The sequence below is a fragment of the Meleagris gallopavo genome, chromosome 3, assembly GCF_000146605.3.
Source record: "Meleagris gallopavo isolate NT-WF06-2002-E0010 breed Aviagen turkey brand Nicholas breeding stock chromosome 3, Turkey_5.1, whole genome shotgun sequence".
Taxonomy (NCBI): domain Eukaryota; kingdom Metazoa; phylum Chordata; class Aves; order Galliformes; family Phasianidae; genus Meleagris; species Meleagris gallopavo.
Genome location: NC_015013.2, coordinates 45,618,440 through 45,641,346, shown reverse-complemented (window position 1 = coordinate 45,641,346; position 22,907 = coordinate 45,618,440). Strand labels below are relative to the sequence as shown.

General features: G+C 45.2%; 1 protein-coding gene across 1 annotated transcript; it reads left to right on the top strand.

Annotated features, from left to right (window-relative positions):
- Positions 1-6: 6 nt before the first annotated feature.
- On the top strand, positions 7-22,525 carry LDLRAD4 (low density lipoprotein receptor class A domain containing 4). Its single transcript, XM_003204938.2, has 4 exons — positions 7-310; positions 2,855-3,009; positions 12,223-12,276; positions 13,488-22,525. Exons 1-4 carry the CDS (start codon positions 241-243, stop codon positions 14,028-14,030), a joined length of 822 nt encoding a protein of 273 aa, XP_003204986.1. The 5' UTR covers positions 7-240; the 3' UTR covers positions 14,031-22,525.
- Positions 22,526-22,907: the final 382 nt, after the last annotated feature.

Genomic DNA, 22,907 nt, shown 5'->3' with positions numbered 1-22,907 from the left:
CAGTTATGATTTTTGCATCTGGTTTCAGCTAGAGCCTAGGAAGCGCGTTTAACCGGCTGAGACGGTTTGATCGTTAAGCGCGGTCGGGCTGAGGGCAGCCGCGTTCCGCCCGGTGTCTACAGAGACAGACAGACAGGCAGGCAGACAGACAGACAGACAGACAGCAGAGCAGCCGGGCGCAGCTCGGAGGCGGGCGGGCGATGTGGGGCGCGGAGGCCCTCCTTTCCCAGCGGACACAGTATGTCCAGGGAGCAGCTTAACAGTACCGCGGTGAAGGATGCACGGTTAAGAGACCTGTTGTTGGAACGAGGTACTCCCGCTTCGCTTGTCGTTCGTGGCCGCGCGGGCGTTGCTCCGGGAGCGGAGCTCCCTCGGACGGGCGGTGCGGGGCAGGCAGTGCGGGACGCGGTGGAGGGCTCACAGGGCACAGCCGGCTTTCAGAGGGTGGTTTCGGGCATCGAGCCGGGTTTTCCCACTTGCACGGGCAGGGATAGGGCAATAAATGATTTCGTTTTTTTCGTATTTCTCTGTGAAGGTGTTTTCATTACATGTACGCTTGACTTTTTCATGAGGAAAAGTCTTATTCTAGGAAAAAAAAAAAGCCAACAAAACCGTGATACAAGTGCTGTTTGCTGCATGTGAAGCAGTGTCTCTGTCCGTGCATGGGGCGGATACCGGGAGGTGAAAATGTCCCGTTTCCCTATCCCCCTGCCTTCTCCCCCACTTTATTTATGGAAAAAGTCCATATTAGGACAAAGCCGTGCCGGGAAGGCAGCGCGGGGGCTGCCACACGTCACCGGGGTCCCTCGCCCCCCGCACGCGTGCCAAGTGCGTGTGCCCAAACGCCAGGAGCCGTTCCCCTGCCGCGAGCGGTGCCAGCGAGCGCAGACGGCCTCAGCCCGTGCCTTTTGCTCTTTCCCTTTTCCTATTAATAACCCGCTGGTGAGCCGGAGGGGCAGGAGGAAGAGGAGGTTAAACGCCTCTTCCCCTCCTCTGGAACAGCAGCAGGATGCTTTGTGGTGTTCTAATGTCAGCGACAGAAGGCTGAGCTTGGAAAATCCCATGTGCTCATGCGTGTGTGCCGCGATCCTATCGCATGGCCGCATATAGTGTTTCAGCCCTGCACGTCCCGGCGATTCCCCCGCCCTCCCCGGGGGGAAGTGCGCACAGCCCCAACCGCTGGTTCCCGAAGGAGAGGTGCCGTCCTCTGCCTCCGAAATGCCGGGGCCTCGTCCAGTGTGGAAGAGTGCCCTTGGCAGACGGAGAAGTAACGTGCCATTCCAGTGATCTCCACGTTCTAGGAAAGCCTAAATCAACATTGCCAATTTTGCGTGGTGCCCTTTAGCAAAGCTCTCTCTGTTTCCAGACTAAAGCATTGCATGGACCAAAGGGGGGGAAAAGCCAAAAGACTTTGGGTCGAAGAAACCCTTTGGATGCACGGTAGCCACAAACTCTGAACTACAGCTGTGGCAAGCCTGTGTTGGGTGCTTCTCAGCACCAGTCCCCCTGGGCAGCAGTGTGCTCCTGGCTCTTTGGGTCTGGGAGTTGGTTGGCCACGGGTCCAAGAGTAGTGAGACAGCCTTGGGTTTCCTCCAGCTCCACCACATGTGATGCTGTGTGTGCAAAAGATGTGATTTTAGCTCGGTTTTGTAGTGGCATTGTGCTTGTGTAAGCTTCAGCTACTGGTATTGCACAGAAGGTTGAGGATGACTACAAATGAAAGTGATAAGAGAGAACAGACTTGTTTTCTCTGATGTTTGCTTTGGCTTTTTATTTTTTTCTCCATTTTTTGGTGTCATTCTTCCCACGCTGGCTTTGTAAAGCAAGAATTTTATATTAGTTCCTCCAAATTCATGTTTTTGTTCCCAAAAGCGGTGTGATTTTTGCAAGGTGCTGAGAACCAAGCAACTCCTGTTGCTTCTTTGCTTTTTGCTTGAGACCTCTTCCCGTTAACTAAGGTTGTCATTCAAGATGAGAAGCAAGCAACACAGTTTCCATAGAAATACCAGCAACTGTAGCTTCCAAAGGGTAATTTCTTCCCTTTGGTTGCTCATCCGTGCTGCTCTGGTATAACTGGGAGGTTGCAGAAGTGATTGCAAGTGATTCATTTCTAAATATACATAGTGGTATGGGCAGAGCTTTGAGTATGGTAGTGGGCTCTGTTGGTGTTCACTAAGAGCCTGGTTTCTTTGTAAGTGTGGTGGTATTGAGTGCCAGAGCTCTTTTAGACTTAAATCTGAATGGGAATGTCCTAGAAAAGTTAGTTCTTTTCTAGTTCAAGAGCAGTAAGTAATTGGAAAAGGTACATTGTATAGATCCAGAGAACAAGGTAGCTTTCAGTGGGCAACTTTCGTACCACTTAGCTGATAAAAATTAAGGAAACTTTTCCCCTCTCAATCTTCCCGATTTTGGTTTTGAGTCCAGCAGCACAGCATGGATTGTTGGAACGCTGGGTGCCGTGTCCTGCGGCCTCGGTCTGTGAGCTTTGCTTTGAAGCTTACCGAGCCCTCTGGCTTCTTGTGGTGATGCTGGTGGTGATTAAAATAGGGGATTTGCTTCATTTTGTTTTGTTTTTGCAGAAGAATTGTTTGTGCTGAAGACTTTTACCAGTAAAGGCAGCAGTAAAGGATCACTGAGAAATTTCTTACCTTAGACTCGCAGCCACTCACACGAATTGATTAGCAATGCAATAGAATGAAAAAAAATCACACTTTTCTAGGGCACAGTTTTCTTTGCAAAACTTTGCAAAATGGACAGCATTGGTTCTGACAAAATATGGAGTGTTTTCAGGATATTTCTGTGATGAATTACATGGTGCGTGTGACTGACTTATTTTTCTTCTTCTTTGTTTTAGCTGAACTGGAGTTTGTTCAAATCATCATTATCATTGTGGTTATAACTGTTATGGTGGTAGTGATCATCTGCTTGTTGAACCATTACAAACTCTCGACGCGCTCCTTTATCAACCGTCAGAGCCAAAGCAGAAGACAGGAGGATACTTTGCAGACAGTGAGTACCCACTCTTCTATCTAATTCCTTCTCATGCTGTGCTGATCTGCATCAGAGGCTGCAGAGAAGCTCTGATACATGCAACTGTTTTAAAAATCTCTACTGTCAGTTTTAGTGTTTCCTATAGTTAGCTGCATTTATCAGCGGAAAAAATAGAATGTAAATTTAAAATTTGCTGCCTTTGAGTATTTTTAGGCCCTGGTATGTTCTGTGTAGTATATTGTCATTATATGCTTGGAGGTTCAAGTGTGACATACTTTCTCTGCTGTGATTTGGGAGGGAATGAAGGAGAAACAAAGCCATTTACTTCCTTGGATATGAAGAACTGACATATGTTGTGACTTCTTGTATATTTACTAATGTCTTGGAGTTTTACCACTGTTACTGTTCTATGGAGCTGCAGGGACACTTTACTGGATCCAGAGCTTTTCCAGTAGTGGCCCAGAAAAATGTGAAATATTAGGCACAGTATCGTTCCCAGGGTCCTGGAGTGGTTAAGATGTCTTGCTGGAGAGTGAAAGGCTTAACACTGAATCTCCATCTGGACTCACCAAGGCCATCCATAGTCAACTCAGCAGTACGTGGGTACCTAACTTGCCTTGTGAGATGGAAGTTTGATGGATGGGTTGCACTGCTTCCTTGCTGGGATTAACCACAGAGCATCCCTGACCTAGAGGTGTCCCTCTGAGCCTTCACTGCCAAAGCATCCCATGATGTAGTAGGGAGATCTTTTTTCTGATGTGCTTTTTGGCATCCTCTGAGCAGTGCCCTTGGTTTCTCTGCTGCCATGATGGCCACAGAGCAGTTTGTGAGGTTTGCTTGGTGATGCACTGAGTTCCTGGCAGCTCTGTTCGTTCCACCTTTTCATTCTATTTCTCTGGCAAAGCAACTGTGTGATGGCAACTGGAAGGCACAGTCCCTGATAGCCTGAACTAGTATTCAGTCTAGTGAAGCTTAAACTACCCTTCTTTCCACACCAGTTGAGTCTTTCCCATTCTTCTTTGTTCTCCTTATCAGAACGACATAGTGAGAACTTCAGGGAGCCAATCTGGCTGAAAACAAATCATTTTTTTTAGCGCTCTTCCACTGAGGTGACTCTTCTACCTTGCAGGAGAGGAGAGGAGCCACCTCCTTGAGAGTAGGCAGCCTTGCTGCCTATTTCTCCATTCCCCAGGAGTATTGAGCTCTAATTTGGTTACAGATGAAACTAGAGCTTGTGAAACCTTAACCTTGTTGACTTCTGAACTGGAAAAATTGACTGGATTAATTCGAGAATTTCTTTGAAATGGACACTCTAATTCAAGAATCACACTTCTGTCCAGAAAATGTTAGCTATAATTGCTATGAGTGCTTAAAATGACATGATTTCAGATAAAGGAAACACATTTTCATCTTCGCAAATCTTTTAAAATGGCAGTGAGCTGTCAAATGCATGAAGTAACCCATTATTTCCTGTGCATGGTTCGTTAGTACTGACTGTTAGAGTGAATGGTGCCTTTTCTCTTGGAAACCAGGGAGGAAGCATCATCTTCTTGCAAATAAGGACATGTGATTTGACAGTGAGGACTCAGCAGCTGCTTTGGTATCCAAAACTGCTCTTCTTCAGTCCTTTTTAAAACTCTGACTCAGTTTCATTTTGATGGCACCTTTGTAAGTAATGGTGATCACAGTCAAGTGCGCACTTCGCAGGAATTGATAATGGGATGGCAAGAAGTGGTTATTTATTCTTCTGAAAACTGACTAGTGTGGGTTTGTCAGCACAGTTAGTCATCTTGGTTTCTGGTAAGCTGAAGCCATTCTTAAAAAACTGCCATTTATGTGGGGAAGAGGACTTGAGAGTTCTCTGAGGTCAGGTGTCAAATATATTTGAGTTCTCCCTTGTCTTAGGCGTTAGAAGGAAATTCTGGCAGAAACCAGCTGTGTGCTCTTTGCCGCACAGACCACAGAAGTAGCGTGCAGTCTCTGACAGTCAGGAAACAGAAGTATTTGTCTGGTGTTGTGAGACTGGAGGGCACCCATCCGGTCTTGCTGTCCAGAGCAGGTTGCACGAGGCCAATAGATGGCAGAGAATAGAAGGCTCCAAGGAGACCTCATTGCAGCCTACCAGAACTTAAAGGGAGCTTATAAACAGGAGGGAGAGTAACTTGTTACGTGGTCTGATAGTGATAGTAGAAGAAGGAATGTTTTTAAACTAAAAGAGCTGAGATTTGGGTTAGCTGTTAGGGGGAAGTTCTTTACTCAGAGGGCAGTGAGGCGCTGGCACAGCTGCCCAGAGAAGCTGTGTGGTGCCCCATCCCTGGAGGTGCTCAAGGCAAGGTTGAATGGGGCCCTGGGCAGTTGAGGTGCTGAGGGGCAGCCCTGCTTATGGTGAAGGGTGGGACTCGGTGGGCTCTGAGGTCCCTCAAGCCATTTCATGGTTCTGTGGTAGCATGTGCTGTCAGATGCAGGGTCAGTAATATGCATCGGTGTTTTAACCAGGCAGGCACTGGTCTATGTGCAAGTGCTGTTGGGAAGCGGGCTTTTTCCCAAGGGAACAGGCTTTTTGTGGTGTTCAGACTCTGAAAATGGATTTAAATGTTTATTAACCACTAATGTGTCCAGGGAATGTCATTCTGACTCAGGCCTTTTTGTCAGTAGAGAAATGGTGAATGAAAAAAGAGGAAGTTCAGCAGTATTTTTTAAAAGAGCACAGTAAACGAGCTGGCTAGTTCTGCAATGAGCCACATGGAGGAATCCCCCTACCTGGCTGAGGCTGCAGAGGTGTAGCTGAATCCTGCCTTTCCTATTCACTTGGGCTTTATTTTCTCCATGCCTGTGCTACATTAAGCTATGCACCTTTCCTTTGGTCCTGGCCTATCTCTGGTGATGGTGCCTTCCAGCAGCTGAGCTGTCATTGAATTGTACTGATTGCCTGGTTTGCCCACAGCCCCTCTTGTTCATTCTGCTGCCTTTTAGATCTACAGCAGCCATGAAAGGGTGAGATCTCTGTCACCTTCATCACCAGTCTTACACCAGTAAAACCCATGGGTTTCAAAATAAAGAAATGCAATGCGTGCTTATATGTTTGTGGGTTTCTGCTTTATCTGGCTGAACTTTCTTCATGTTAAAAGAAAAATAGAAAGGGCCTGGAGGTTGAAATTCCCATTTTTCAGAGATCAGAATATTAAAAAGAAGATGAAATATCACTGAGATCCCAGGTGCTACTAACACTTGAAGGGTTGATAAGGGACTGATCACATAAAATACGATAGTTGCTTCCCAAGAAGCAGTGCTTGCATTCTTGTTCTGCAGATACACTTTTCTGTATGACCACTGGTTCAACTTTAGCTTTATTTTTTTTTCTTTTGTTCCCTCTTTCTAGAGCCTTACCACATTCTCATCTTTCCTGTGGTCTATCTGTGTTTCTTTTATTTCCCTGATTGCTGTGTGAAGGCCTTAAGCAGACCACAGCAGGACATGGGCAGACTTCTGAGCTTTCAGAAGTACTAGGTTTTCCTGCCAAGGTGCAAGCCGTGCTGTTTCCCGGTGTGGATATTAAAACACACAAACCTTACAAACACACAGACCCTGTTTGCTGCAGCAGCTGAGGTGGAGTTTAACCGCGGTCTTAATATGAGCAGAAATACAAGTTCGAGGGAGAGAACCATGAGCACTGCTGAGCACCAGCTGTGTTGGCGTAAGTGGTGTCTGTATCGCAGCAAATGAAATATTAAACATTTCCCCCTTCTGGCCAGCCCAATGGCAGCAGGTGGGGTCAGGGCCGCGTCGCTGGAGAAAAGCCACTGTCGGCTTTGGAATGGAGCCATGCGGCAGCCCCAGAGAGGCACGTCCCAGGGGTGCAGGCAATTGCTGTGCTGTGAGAGAGCTGAGGTGGTGTGGGACGCCGGGGCAGTACTGAGATGAATCGTTCTTGGTGGTGATTAATTCGGAGTGTCATCACCCGTGATTTCCAGAGGGACGTTGAGGGAGAACTGATTCATGAAGTGACTTGCGGGGAGGTGCTTAATGAGCTTCTGATGGCACTAAATGGATTTCTCCCTCCCATCTTGGTGGCTTCTGTCATTACTTCTTTGTCTCTTACCAAATCAATGGGGAAGAAGTGTGGAATGTTCGCGCTGGTCTGCTGTCACAGGGGTCTGTCCTGAGTGCCCAAACCCCTGAGCATGGGTGTAAAAGTGCTGTGTGCTGTCCCAGAACTGCTCTTTCCAAATAAAAGTGGAAATTCAGGAGAGTGAGAACTGAAAATCCCAAATGCCAATGAGAACGCAAGTGTATGACCAGAGGAAAGCATAGATGGGAGAGGCTACCCTGCTTTGCCAAACCTCTTCCTTTGTGCCAGACATCAGCTGGCAGGAGCTGGGTGCACGCTGTGTTCTCCTGCCTGCTGGGAGAGACGACGTGTTCTAGCTGCTGCTCTTTGAAGTCCGCCACAATGAAGTCAGAACACCTTTAATAAGAAAAGCAGCATTGAGGAGATCTACAGGTGGGACCTGAAGCAAGGGGCGCTGACTCCTGAGTGCTACTGACTCAGTGTGTCATTGGGCAACTTGCTTCATCTCTAAATCCTGGTTCAGGATGGAAAGGTTGGATGGCTCAGGTTGGAAAGGACCTCAGAACCCACTCAGCCCTACCCTGTGCTGTGTGCAGGGCTGCCTCCCAGCAGCTCAGCTGCCCAGGGCCCCATCCAACCTGGCCTTGAGCAACTCCAGGGATGGGGAACCACAGCTTCTCTGGGCAGCTGTGCCAGTGCCTCAGTGCCCTATGAGTGAAGAATTTCCCCCTAACAGCTAACCTAAATATAGTAATGATTGTTTCCTTCACTTCCAGAAGTGAAGTGGAAAGGTGTTGTGAAGCTGGGGAAATAAAGGCCTTAAAGCATCAAGTAACAGAAGTAAGCACTGCAGATGTCAGGAGGCAGAATAAGAGTGAGAGTCATACTCTCAGTAATTCTCAAACCCCTGGTTGGAGCCGTGTGCCCTTCGGCCAGACACTGCAACCTTTCCAGCCCTTGGGAAATGCAGATCTTAAAGCAAAGAGCAGTCTGTCTGCAATGCTTGTCATTATGTTAGGGAAAAAGCAGCAGTTTTGCCTTGCTCGTATCTGGGACAGAAAGTGTTGCATCTTAGGAGCTTTGATGGACTGCATTGGTCAAGAGGCAGTGTGGTGGGGACTTGTGTGTGTGTGTTCCCAGAGTGCTGCTTTAGTGTGGTGTAATATGGCACTGCCACCTAGGGCCGCAGTCAGAAACTGCACTGCCTGCTTAATGCTTCACCTGCTAAACAGAGGTGTATACGTACATATATGTGAATATTACGTATACGTGTTTATGTTTTATTATATAAAATCAAAGGGAAAAATGAGACGCTCTCAGTACCTGGAATGGGCTGCCCGGGGAGGTGTGGAGTCACTGTTCCTGGAGGTGTTCAGGAACTGTGTCGATGTGGCACTGAGGGACATGGTTAGTGGGCATGGTGGTGGTGGGCCAGTGGTTGGACCAGATGGTCTTAGTGGTCTTTTCCAACCTTTATGGCTCTTTGATTCTTTGAAATGCACTTCAGCAAATGCAGTGCTGACTTCTGTTTCTCAGGAAGTACCATTTCAGGCAGAGTTCTAAGTGCCAGAAATTGAAAAGTGAAAAAAAGTGGAAAAAAGCCAAAAATCACCTTAAGGGATTCAGTAAATAAGCAAATCTGTGATGGTATGGCTTGGTTTAGCTTCATTACAGTTTGAGGAGTTTATCTTACAGAGCATGCATTTTTACCTGCAATTTGTCTTGAGTTAAAAATTCCTCTTCGAGTACATTTCTTTCCTCCTGGCCATCAGTATGCTGATACTGACCCATGGTAGCTGGGTGGCAGTGAGAGCTGCAGGAAGCACAGTACTTAAATGCAGCCTCAAGAAGTCTGAAGCTATAAATGTTCATAAAATACTACTAAAGCAAGTTAGTTAGGTTTATCCAGTCCTAAGTTCTAAACCTTGACTAATCATCACCACTAGACAATCAAGAAATCACCCTGTTGGATTTAGTAGGTAATGCTGATATTTCAAAGCCTAATCTTAAAATGTGTATCTGTAAATTTTTCTGAAGCCCAGAGTCAGGTTAGGTCGGCCAAAGCCATACTTGCAGCCTTAAAATTTGGCTTACTCTGGTGTTACCTGTAAGTACTAGGATTTACCATGAAGACTTGTATCCTTATTTCAAAACCTAACAGTGTTAGAAATGATTGTGGCACAGGGGATGAGTGCGTGAGCTTTCCCTTCCTCTCACTTATAAATATTGAAGCTCACGCCTGCAGACCGTCAATCCTAAGAAGGAGCAAGTTGAAGTGGCTGAGGCTATCAAGTACCTACAAGAAGCAGGGAGGTGATGTATGGCCCACAGAAGAGGCATAGGTGGAAGGTACTCAGGCTTAGCCCTCACTGACACACCTGAGAGCTCCTTGTGCCTGTCTGTGGTGGTCTGACGTAAGGACTGCCAGCCCCCTCTCCTCTCATATGCCCAGCCTGAGGGAGAGTGCTGGAATTAGCAAAAAAGAAATGATCTGCTTTTATTTGTAGTGCTGACTTTGTTTCGGATTTCCTTAAGGTGGGGTCCTCAGAACAAGAGAATATAAATACAAATGCTATCAACTCTTACTTGTGTTTTGCTGATCTGGCCACATGGAATCATATTAGCAGTCAAATGAAAGTCTGCAAGTAAACAGACAAGGGGAGAGCAAGAAATAACACCTTCTCTTTGTGTAAAGCAACCAGTCAGCCCAGATTGTTCATGGCAGTCCCACATTATTTCATTCTTCCTGCACCCTGAAGAAAGGTCTTTCAGATATTTCCATCCTGCAGCACCAGATTTTTTCCTTTCTTCTCCTTTCAGCCCCTCGCCATCATTCCAAGACCAATGGAGCTCAGGATGCCCCTCTTCATGTTTGTGTTTGACATTGCAGGTCACTGTGCAGTAAGTTCCTATTCTAGAAGAGTTCAAGGATTCCTTTTCAGCTGAGTGTGGGTGACCCTGCCAACTCCTTCCCTTTCTCCCATCATCCTGTTCATTTCTTAGGAAATACTACTTTTCTGAAAGAGTGATCAAGCATTGGAATGGGCTGCCCAGGGAGGTGGTGGAGTCACCGACCCTGGAGGTATTCAAGGAATGTTTGGATGTTGTGTTGAGGGACATGGTTTAGTGAGTGCTATTGGTGATAGGTGGATGGTTGGACTGGATGATCGTGAAGGTCTTTTCCAACCTTGGTGATTCTGTGATTCTAAAATTTGTCCATGCAGTAAGTAAGAATCACAGCAAGACTGAACTCCTGTTCTTGGTTTTGGGATCCCAGCACCCTAATTGCTTTCTGCATGTCCCTGCAGTAGCTGCAGTGCCTTCTCCTGTACCAGGATTCAGACATCAGCATTAGAAGTGCATTCTGTTGGATGCTGCTGATTCTAAGGCTCTGTGTGCCGAGGTGCAGTATGCAGGTCCTGCTGTGTGTCTGTGTGGAGAGCTTTGCTCCACACTGTGCCATCTCCTTTGGTTCTTCTCAGTCTCCTGCCTTAGGTGGGTAATAGGATGGGGGTCATCACTTCCACTTTCACACTGGCAACACGTTCTGAAGTGACTTTTAAGAAACATGAATGGTGGTGGTGGATTGAATTCCTTTCTGGGCTGGGTCTTTAGTTTTGGCTTTTTTCTCTCTTCTGAACCTGAATGCTTTAAAGGAGAGAAAGTGGCACAAATCATAAAGCTGCACAGTTGGGAGCTTGCTGTTGAACAGCAGCCCATGGGTTGTTAACTGGGCATTTTAGTATTGGCTACTAGATTTTACTGAATTGCAATAGGCTTGGAGCCTGCTTGGCCAGCTGCTGATAACTTGATTGCCTGTAATTGTGCAAATACACCCTCAGATATTTCAAAATGTGGGCATCTGGGTGATGGAGGGGTATAAAGGGAGGTGGATACTGGTGTAACTTGAACTACTGCAGTGACACAGTTAACATTTCTGTAGTTAGCAAAATCTTATATAGCCACTGTAGTACGAGTCTACCTAAGAGTCTTTTATAACAGGTGTTAGTGAGTGGGGATACTTGCAAAAGGAAATTGTAAATAACTTAAATTGTCAGCCTTCTTTATCTACTCTCTATAGCTACAGAAGAGAAGTGACTGACAAGCTTTGTTATTCAAAGCATTTCTCTTAACAGCTGAATCCTATGGGAGATTCCTCCCAGAACAGCTTTCCTCTGTGGTGGACTCTCCTGACAAGATCACAGACGGTTTTGGTCTCTGAGTGCCATGCTGAACATCTAGTTAGGTCTATTTTTACATCTGAAATATGTTCAAAGATGCTCTGGTGAGAAAAAGCTGTACAGTAGGATTTGCAGTGTGCATTTTCCTTTCTGAAATTTCTGATGCCTATAAAATCATGCAAGTTAACTTAGCACTAAGAAAATGCTCACAACCGTGTATTATTTTGATTTTTTTCCAGTAAGGTTGAAATTCTGTCCTTTACAGCTTCTCTAGTTTGTCCTTTTCAGCTTTGAAGTTTTCCAGTAAAATAAATCAATTGCAGTACGTTTTAATTAGTTAAAAAAGTAATTGAGAAGTTAAATAACAGTACACCTGAAGCTATTTTCCTGTTTTGACAACTTTTTCTTTACCCTTTTATTCTGCCCTGAGTACAGCACTAAAAGAGGCTGCCAGGGAGTGAGAGAGAAAATACTTTGGCCTGAAGGTGGCTGTGAAGTGCCTGAAGAGGGGAACTGGTGGCTGAAACCAGTTTCATTGCTGATTTGTGGTGGGAATCAAGCACCTGACGGTGTTGACCAGGGTATTCCTGTGTGTAGAGCAAATGTCGCTTCTCCATGGGACATGGCAGGAGTCATCAGGTTTTGTTGTGCACTGTTTTGACTCCTTGTGTAATCAGGACACTGAACAGCAGGACAAGCTTCATCAGACCTCATGGCAGCCACATCCCATCATGCGGCTGGGACTGGCCTGCTGCATTCCTGTGGTTTGTGAGGCTGGCTGTTGTGGCTGGTGTCTCTGCACGTTCACAGTGCGCTGAGCTTGACCTGCTTGGATGCAGAGCTGCTGTTCGTTTTACTTATAGAAAGCAAGGGGTGGGACTTCCCTTAGGTGTGGGTAGCCAATGGTTAGAAGCTCACTGTGGTATTGAGGCTGGATTGTCATGTGATTTTTCTCATGTGTTGTTCCCTTCTGCATTGCAGGAAGGGTGCTTGTGGCCTTCGGAAAGCTCGGTTTCACGCCAGGGTGCTTCAGAGGTACAGTGACATTTCTTACCATCTTTGGCATAATATACATTTGCCTTCTCCTAAAACATGCATCTACTTAGTAAATAAGGCTTTGGGAGCGTAGATCAAGTATCACATTCAAGTGGACATCTGAGCCTATCTTAACTTCCATTCTTTAAATGTCTAAGACATTTTCATTAAAAGAATGACATTCTAGCTGTCTGATGCCTCATCTCCATTAGCAGCTGCCTGTAACTTAGTAGACATTTGCAGGTAAGTGACGTGCAAAGGCTCAGTAATTTTTCGGTGGAATACAGGAGACCTGTTGTTTTTCTCCCTGTATTTTTCCTGAATGTGTGCACATTCCCTATCACCAGTGTTTCCCAACCTCTGGTCAGCACAGATCCTGGGCCTATGTGATAACTTGTGGGTGTGCTGTCCTGAGCGGCCCAGCTCTCCTGTGCAGCTCACACTGCATTTGTGTGGGTCAGGGACTAAGGACCCTGTGGGGACCCAGAAATTAAAAGAGCGGTTTGATAGATGTAGGTCTGAGAAGTTGGTGTGTCTGTCAAGATTTGGAATGGATCAAGTGAGAAGTAATAGGTTCCTCACAGGCAATCTCAAACTCTTCCTCTTGTAAATCCTGACCTTCTCCAGTGCTTAATATGCCAGAAATTTCAACTCTCAGTGCAGACATCCTTCCCAGAGGCTGAGAGCTGAGGAGGAGGATACCTGCTCTGCTCTCATAGTGAAGGCGTGAGACCTGCTGGACCTTCACAAAATATACTAAAGTGACCGTATGAATTCTTTGTTAGCGCTGGGTATTAGGTTAACTCGGAATAGGAGGGGTAGGCTCAGGCTGCCGCTGAAGTTCAATATTGGGATGCTTCTGTAGAACTAGTTAATAGTCAAGACTAGAGAGGAAAATAATTTGGAGTGTTTCCTAAGTACAGAAGCAGATTTCATTTATCTTAGCTATGCATGTTTTAATGTTAGAAGGAGCTGTATAGGATCATCTTTCTTGAAGCTGTTCTGCAATATCTTGTGTTAGATTCTTCTTGAACTCCTACCTCTTCTTTTCCACGCGTGTGTGTAGAAGCAGGCACACACAGTATCTGTGGGATCGAACCTTTGAGATAGGTGATAGAAGCATTTTCTGTCTATTAGTTCTTCATCAATACGGAGAGCCCTCAGTGCTTTGTTCAGGTGTGGAGTCACATCTCTCTCTCTTCCCATTGCAGATTATGTATGCTCCAAGGTCCAGGGACAGGTTTACCGCCCCATCTTTTATGCAGCGGGACCGTTTCAGTCGCTTCCAGCCTACTTACCCGTACATGCAGCATGAGATTGACCTTCCTCCAACCATTTCCCTCTCGGATGGGGAAGAGCCGCCACCATACCAAGGCCCGTGCACCCTTCAGCTCCGGGACCCAGAGCAGCAGATGGAGCTCAACCGGGAATCTGTCAGGGCACCGCCCAACCGAACCATTTTTGATAGCGACTTGATAGACATTTCCATGTACAATGGGGGCCCCTGCCCACCGAGCAGCAATTCGGGCATAAGTGCAACCAACTATAGCAGTAATGGAAGGATGGAAGGACCACCCCCGACGTACAGCGAGGTCATGGGGCACTACCCAGGCTCCTCGTTTTTCCATCACCAGCACAGCAATGCTCCTCCTTCCTCGCAGAGGGGGAGCAGACTTCAGTTTCAGCAGAACAATTCAGAGAGCACAATTGTCCCCAGCAAAGGCCAAGACCGGAAACCAGGGAACCTGGTCTAAGTCACTCTCCGAGGTGCATTTGGACTGAAGACAAGAGATTGAAGCAGGGCGGTGGAGGAAGAGCCCCGTGCTCCGGTGCACAATGTTGTTACATTTCACATGGTACAACTTAGTAAAACCAAACGTGCAAACCAGTTGTTTGTTTCTGATTCCTTTCAGGGGAATTGCATGCAAAGCAGATCGAAAGAAATACAAACTTCCATTCAAATTGTCTATGAGCAGTGTTTTGGGGGGTGGGGGGAAAGGGAATATAATATTTTTTTTTAATAAACTATTTCAATTATTTAATTCTAAAAGTAAACTTAGCACAGAAATGAGGCTTGTACAGCCAATTTTGTACTCACTGAATGGCAGAAAGACGAAGGTTTTGCTAGTTAAATGGGGGAAGAATTGGCCAGTTTGCTTTTTTTTTCTCCCAGGGTGTGCTTTTTTTTTTAAATATGAATCAAAATTTCTGTTTTGTGTGCCAAGGTATAAAGTTGAAAACTTAGATGAATGCAAGGAATTAATTTGTGTTGTGATAAATGTGTTTTAAAAAGTTGCACTATCTTAATGTTTTAAAAATTATATATGAGGGAACTGTTTTATGTGAAGTTCTTCTATATGTTGTCTTTTCACCTGTGGAATAACAATTGAGCCCCAGAAATGATCTGGAGGAGTCTGCCCCCTCCCCCCAGGTTTGCTAGAAAAGGGGACAGGACTTAGCCTAACATCTCTTGACTTACACAAATCGAGAAATACAGGGACACTTAACTTGTTGACTTTGCAATAATTTGCATCTGAGTAACAGCGCATCAATGAAGTGTCTTGGTGACTTTCGGATGGAAGAAGGCAAATGTGACATCCCAGCATTTTCCATCACTTAGAATTTAGCTATTTTGCAGTTTAGACTTGTTTGTTTCATAAAAGACAAAACAAAAGCCCAGATGTGTTGATTTGTATTAATTCTAACGAAGTGCTGCCATTCTTTTCATAATGCAGTATCGCCAGTACTTAAGGTTTTAGAGATTTTTGTTCTCACTGTAGCCTGAAGTGTATTTAGTCACATATCATGACATTATGCAATAAATTGTTTAAAAACCCAGAGTGGGTTTTTCCCCTGCAATGCTGTTAACGTATGTGAGACTCTGTTGTGCTTTGCGCTCTCCATTGCATCTTTTAGATACTGAAGTTCAGCCCTGGCAATCCATCCCGTTGGAGTGAATGAGCCTTTGTGGCTGTGACCCCCGCGTGGTCTCTGCAGCAGTGCTGGGGCTGGCAGGCAGGAGCGCTCACGCGAAGTGTTGGCCTTCAGCTCTGGAGGCTGTGGTGGGAGCCCTCTTCTGTGCATGTTGTCTCGTGGGCGCCAGCAGAACTGTGCTTATGGATGGAGGTCATTCAGGTAGTAATGAAGCATCTATGAGCCTGGCTTTTGTCATGCTGGTCTTAAAAGTAATGGGAAAGTTTTGCCTGCTGGTAAAATGGCATGTGAGGCACTTCTTCCCTACCTGGTTTTGTGTAGAAGCAAATGCAGCACTGGAAGGCAGTTGGTGAATGGTGGTAGTGGCAGCACAAGCACATGAAAAAAAGCACAACTTGCACTTAAAATGCATTTTGGAAATGGACTTAAAGTAAGAACCTATGGAGTCTTAGTTTGAATACTTTTTAATATATATGTGTGTGTGTGCGCGTCATCGACTTCTCACCTTTTCTACCCCCTGAAGCCTTGTGCTTGGTGCCCAGGTGCAAGCACCAGGTGCACCGGGTGCCGGCTCCCATGGCCGGAGACAGGACTTCTGCATGGCTTCTGGCTGGGCACCTGAGGCGAATCTTTGATCTATGCAGAGTTTTAATGCCAAAACAGTGTGTGTGTGTCTTTGGTGTGTGTGTGCGTGTGTCGTGCAGGCCTCAGCATAGGTTGTTTTCTTCATGAGCTAATTCGGTTTTATGCTAGTTTAGGGAATGTTTGCAGAAGACAAGACCAACCAGTGTTGATTTTGGTCTTGGGTGACTTTTGCTGTCCTTGGGAAGTGAGCTTTGGCCAGACAGTGCATGTGCCTACACAGGTCCTTTGCGGTTGCCTCAATAAGGGTTATTTAGCCAAGAAGCCTTTAGGTGAGAACAGCTGGAACTCGATGGTTGTGTCTGAGCATGCCTGGTTGGGGCCCTGGGGTTGGACCAGTTGAACACCAGCATCTCCCCCTGTGCAGATCTCACACGAGTGAGCCTTGGATTTACCTTCAGAGTCACCTCTTGGGAACATACTTTCTTTGAAGTCAGCCCTTTGCCATCTTTTGACATCTCTGTATGCCGGTGAATTTCTGCGTATTCCATCCATGTTCTTGGAAATTATGGTTGTCACAGTTTCTTGATTGAAGACATTTTTCTGTGCGTGGAAAATGTGAGCCATTTCACCCATTCTGTAGAAAAAAGTAGTGGAGAAAACAAACAATTCTTAATATTTGCTCACCTAATGGTTGCATTTCTTCCTACATCTTTGCCTTCTCTTTGTGTTGTACTGTGCAAAGCTCACATGCGGCCATCAGTAAGGAATTGTAATGGTCTGGTGCTTGGTGCAGGCAAGCTGTCATCCACTGCTTTCGTTTGAGGGCCTCTTACAGGAGTAGATGCGATATTTCTGAATAAATATGAAGGGTATTTGGTGGGGAACCCAGCAACAGTGTAATGTTACAGAAGTGTGTGTTCCTTTTTTGTTGTTGTAGTGAGAGGAAATCTGCCTTTGTACCAGAAATGAATAACGAAATTAAATAGTGTTATTAATACTTACAGGTTTAGAAGTTAGTATTCTCTGAATGCAGGTGATTCTGTGCAGCATTTGTGGAGAATTCCCTTTGAAAACACCCAGAATTAGGTTCCACAGCCACTCAAATGTGACTTTGTAAGCTATTAAAGATTTCAATAAGCCTTGTAGAGTTAATTATGTAGATTACAACTCCATACTGGTGTTCTACAATGCACGGAAAACACATAATGCACGTGCAGAGTGTTTTGTCTGATCAGTCCTATTAGCCTGACCTCTGGCTGCATCTCCTGATCTTTGCTGAATAACCTATCTTCCCAAAATTCACTCCGATGTGCCCAACTCAGAAATTTTCAGGCTAAAAGAATTATTTTTTTTATTACAAATTAAAGCATCATGACCTCTCCTCTGTCTACCACAAAGATTAGTTCTTCCCTTTAGCGGCTTGTCATGGGTCCCTTCTTGGTGCTAAATACCTCTGTTTGCTTTCCTGTGGTCCTGCAGGGCTGGATGTGCGGGATGCTCAGCCATAAGGAAAAGGTTTCAGGAGGAATGAGCTTTCCTTGTGATGGAAGAGGAAGCCGTTTAGTGCTAGAGCATCCCATATCTGGCTGGATGAGTCCAGCCCTACCGGGCGGTGCTGTGCTGGCCCTGCAGGCTAACACCCTGCTGTTGGGGCATGGGGATGCTCTGGAGCAGATGGGCTGCTAGCACTCTGCTGACTCCAAGCCCTGCACATTTAAGCAGGTGGAAATCGATGTTCTAAAATTGTTCTCTGCGGTTTTGGGGGGGTTTTGTTTTCCTTTTCCAAGGTTAAACTGTATGCTTGCTGGTACATTTGAAGATATTTATGATTGTCCGATTATCCCCAGGCTCTCTCTGGTCATTACCATTGAGTTGTGTTGATGTGCATGTGTGTGTATACATACCTGCATGCAAAATTGTGCCTGTGACCTGTTCATCCATTCTCTATGTAGTAATTACTATTCCATAATCACCTCCCTGAAATGCTAACTGGCATCATGCTCCCAGGAGCATCATTTGTCACAAATAGTGGGAGGCATGAGGAGTATTTGTTTCTTGCTCCTGTGACTGTTGTGCACTGTTTTTGGGAAGTTTTGCTGAGTGGATCCTTGCCCATGCCCTGGTATGCTAGTCCATCTTCCACCCAACTGCTCTCCTTTTTCAGGCTGGGCTTTGAAAAATCCTCATGCCTTTGGGACAGCGCTAATGTAGACCTCATGTGATGATTTATGCAAAGCAAGTGTAATTCATGTATTCTTTAAATCTCAGAAGCATGTTATTTCAAACCTTGCTGATGCTAAGAACCAAGTGATATATTAGTATACTGGATTCGGATGAAGGTTGGCTTTTGATTACATCTTTGCTTTTTAGATAAATGGCGTTAGGAAGAATTGAATTATGCATCAATGGCCTGAGTTGCCTGCTTCCCAACCAGCATGGCTGTAACTGCTCTTCTAAACTACCCCAAATGTGTCAGTTGTCATAAATACACTATGCTCCTCATAGAAAAGAGGACTCATGCTGAATTATTTGAGACCTGTTGAGGTCCCTTAGAACGTGGAAAAATCCCTTGTGAGGGTTTGTTGGATGTACAGAGGTTTCCTGGCCGAGCTCTCTGTATTTCCTCTATTTTGTATTAGTAAACTGAAGCTCAAAATTTTGAGAATGGCCCAGCTGAAAAGGTTGGTTGGTAAGATTTTTTTATATTGAATAGTTTGCCAGTCTTGGTTCATTAGTCAGGGGTGCAAGTTACCTTCTGCCCCACCTCTGCTTGTTGTCACTGTGCTGGCAAAAGCCCCACTGGGCACACTCACACCAGCAAAAATAAGTCATTTTATTGGTATGGCTCCACTTGGGGATCAGCAGGAGCTGCATCACAAAATTCAGCCTCCACGAGCAATGCTGGAGCCCGTTGTCTCTTCCCAGCAAACTCTTTCCTTATCAGTGGCAGCTCTGTTTGGATGAAGTCCTTTACCGTGCTGGTGAGAAGGAGGCTGCTGGTGTTCCTTTAGAAGAGTCAACAACTATTGGCATTAAATGCATTTCAGAGCCATCCTGCTTTCAAAATAAAAACAACTTAATCTCGTAATGAAACTTGTTGCAAACTCTCCCAGCTTTTCCTTCTGCCTTGCTGTTTTCTCCCTGTTTGCAGGCTGAGCAAAAGCAACCAGGTGGCACCGGTTCTGCTTCAGCACCAGCAGAGCTTATTTTTGTGTTGGTTGACAGAAACAAACTCATATCCTAGAAAGTTCCCCTTCACCCCAACAGCTGCTCTCTGTGTGATTTACTGCTGGAGATGACTCTGTCATTTCTTTGCTGTATTACTGCTGCTGCTGCTGCTATTTTACCTGGTTTGGTATGTGAGCTTTCTGAGATGGTGTGGGATGTGTAGGATCTTGTGGGTGATGAAACTGTCTCTTTTTCTTCTTCCTTTCTCTCTTTGGTTTGTGCTTGTTTGTCTGCTCTGGTAGGGTTATTAATGAGTTATCGATGTACGTGCTAGGTATAATTTTGAGGAGGTTTGCATGTTGGTAGTTTGTAATCAACTAAGGTGCCTCATGTTCAGGTCTGAGCAGATGGGATCCCCTTGCACTTGAGGGCCTGACACAATGCCCGGTGCCGTTGGTGGGAGGACTCTTGCTGACTCCAGGGGGCGTTGGGTCAGGCCTCGCGCTCCCACCTTTGTTGTGCCTCACTTAAAATGGTGCTTTTTTGGTCGTCTGTCTTCTTCTTTCCAATTTTGTTAGGATTTTTTTTTTGTTTGTTTGTTCGTTGGTTTGTTTGTTTTTGTATGGTGCTGTGTATAACTTGAATATATTATGCACATATCCTACCCAATGGGTAGAACAACAAACACACAAAAACAAATAGATGTTAATACTGTAAGATAATGTATAGATGATACCAATTTTAACACAAAATAATGGCAAAGACTTTGTGAATGCCAACTTCTGTGCTTGGTCCTCTTTTGTAAGAAGATTTGCAATTGAATGCATACAAATGACAAAAAGTCTATGTATTTTATTTTCCTATTAAATATCAATATAATATCATAAGGGAAAAAGTTTGAACAAATCCTTCTTGGCTCGCCTGTGTATAGCAACTGGTCATTGGATGCATCTTTGCTGTGAAGATCTGTTCTTTTTTTTTCTTTAAATATGTCACTTTAAGAAAAAGGAAAAAAAAGCAAAACAAATGAAACCTCCACAGCTTTAACCTTGCAGCTAGCTGCTTCTTGTCTTGATCGTTGCCTTGCTATTGCTGAGTTGGACCAGTATTCGTTACTACTTCTCCAGCAGATTTATTATTTATTATCCTTGATTAAGTTGTGGTGTTGCTTTTGTTTCTTTTTAACCTAGAAATGGGCTAAAACCTTTCAGATCTTTTTTTGTCTGCGTCCTTGATGGGAAGTGAAGCTCAGACAAGTGGGAACCGATCTAGACCACCCCTGTGAAATGAAAAGGAGGCCAACAGGAGTTGTGTGTAACCAGCCAGCTCTGCTGTGCTGCTTCCCCACTGCTGTGCTGCATGCTGAGCGGAGCGCAGGCCTTGGGGCCTCGCTTTCCTCATGCCCCACTGCCGTGCCGATTGCTGACAGCAGCAGCTGAGCCCAGGTCAATATGTAGTATGGCAGAAGGAAGGCCGCAGCCTGGTTGGAGCCAACATGGATACGGAGTCCTTTGTGCTGTGCATTTCAGCTGGTAGGGTGGTGCCAGCAAGGGGACAGGCCTGCCCGGCTGCTTGGGTCCCCCCGCACGTGCCCATGCCCCATGTGCTCTCAGTGTGGCTTGTTCGGTGAAGCAAATACCTCAGGAAAACTGAACGTGAAGTTCTACTTTAGAGAATTGCAGATACTCTACTTATTTTTCTAAGCTGTTTGTTCTGACTATCCCAGGACGGTAGGTGATGTACAAGTTTGTCGGTCCGAGACAGACCAGTCCTCTTGCTGATGGATGCCGGCTGATCTCTCATAGATACCCCTGTCTGTACGTAACTTTTTTATACTGTCAGGCTTTAACCACAGAGGTAACGTAGCGGCGTGCCACGATGTTGTCGAGGGAGTGTTTTTATTGGTTTTCAGGTGGTAGCCCAGTGCTGTGAGAACTCCCAGGGGCTGTACCTGAGCCCAATGAAGGCTGTGTTGAAGCCCTGTGGGCTGAGCAGCCCCTGGCTCCCACCTGCAGCGCTCACAGCCCGTGGCTCAGAGCACAGCCCTTGGTTGCCCCAGGACTTCTCTGCTGACCTGAAACTCCATCTACACATTTGTTTGTAAATATCTTTTTAGAACCCCCACGGGCGTCCTGTGTCTGAATGTTGACCGTGGCTGTTCTGTTCTTCGTTTTAAAGAAATCCATACATTTTATGGCCAGTTCCTCATTGTCAAGCCTGTGCAGATAGCTTGTCTCCATCCCTCTCTCTATTGAACTGTTTTATCAGTAAGCATGTACCATAGTGAAGTATGCATATTTTATGACTGTTGTTCGTTAACTCATTTATTGTTTGCCAGGGCATAGAGCAGTTGTTCTGGAAGTGTGTCTTGCCTGGTCATGTCGCGTCTCTGTTTGCACTGCAGAACAACTTCTGTGCGCGAAGAAAGAAAAGCAAACAAAAAACCCAGACCTTGACTAGCAGGAGTCTTTACAGAGCAAACCTTGTGCTAGAAGAACCTAAGGTGTGATTTATCATATCAAAACTTGCATATTGAGTGGACCAAACAGGAGCACGTCTCCTTCCAGAGGCACTAATTGGCTTTGAAGCTGCAGTGGCAGGAGCAGATTCTTGAGTGTCTTCACAACCGTGTTCAAACTTTGCTATTTTCCACAAAGCGCGGTAGGCAGCCAGGATGTTAGAAAAGGTATAAGCAGAAATTAGGAGAGCCTCAGGCATCACAGAGCCTGGACAGCAAAAATAATAATAAAATCACCTTAATATCATTTAACAACCTTTTCTACTTGCGGTACCAAGGCTATGTAAGCGCCGTTAGGGATTTTATCTTTATAGCTATCAACTGCCCAATGCTGCTGTGCTCAGAGCATTTCATGACGGTATGTATATTGGTCAGGCTGTTTTACTTAAAACTAACCACCCAATGCCTGGTTTTAGAGTGTGGACCCTCTCTTTGTTGCTTCTTGCTAGTTATTTTACAGTGTAAAATGCTTTATTGCTGTATGGATTTTTTTGTATTTCCAACATTGTGGCTTACAAGATTACACTTTCAGCATCTCTTATTTTTGTCCATTTTGTTTCAAGTTATTCTGAAATATGTACAGCACTATCAACGATATTTAATCTTTCTTTTAAATTTTATTGTTGTAAAAACAAATCTATTAAAAAACAGTACTTTTTTTTTTTTTACAACTGTATTGGGATTTCTCAATAGTTGTTCATGTGACGCTATGACAAACCTGGTTTGCTTTAAGTTTTGTTGTTTGTTTGTTTGTTTGTTTGTTTTTTACCTTATTTTCCTTTTAACACAATTAATTTGTTGCTTATTTTCCACCGTAACTCCCGGTTATATAAAGGAAAAGATTTCAACTGTTGTGTATCTGACTCTTTTAATTGAGCAAATGGTGATGTCCTAGTTTTTAGACCTAAGGTCTGTTATTGCAATACTTTTAAAGGAAGATGTTGCTCTAAGTGCTGTTGTTAGTTTTAAATACAGATTTTATGCTTGTTCTTAATATGCTGTGGTTAAACCATAGCACAGAATTATTAAAAACCATGAAATGCATTTGTCTCCTATTGAATTTCTTTGTGAAGTGGGGAAAAAGGGGATGAAACACCAGGGTGACATTCTGTAAAACAAATGCTTGTCCTTTTTTGTCCTTGCTTTTCTGCTCTCAAGCTGGTAGCTGGTCATTAAGGAGTCGAAGGGTGGATTCGGTCCTTGAAACATAGGCTAAGAACACCGCTTGACCCCCTTGTGGGCACCCAGTGTCGTGGCTGCCCCTGGCAGGGCAGTGCTGGCCCAGAAAGTGGTGGGCAGTGCCCAAACCATGAAGCTGAAGAAACTGATTGAAAAGCGAAAATACAGGCTATGGTTCATGCAGGGGAAAAGCACGTATCCTTGGTAATAGAAGGTAAATCCAACTGTCGACAGGTGGTGCCTCTCA

Bases quoted from the DNA above. Each gene is read 5' to 3' on its own strand.
- LDLRAD4 (XM_003204938.2), top strand. From the start codon at position 241: ATGTCCAGGGAGCAGCTTAACAGTACCGCGGTGAAGGATGCACGGTTA. The intron at 3,010-12,222 runs GTGAGTACCCAC...TCTGCATTGCAG, and splicing joins AGGAGGATACTTTGCAGACA to GAAGGGTGCTTGTGGCCTTC. The intron at 12,277-13,487 runs GTACAGTGACAT...TTCCCATTGCAG, and splicing joins CACGCCAGGGTGCTTCAGAG to ATTATGTATGCTCCAAGGTC.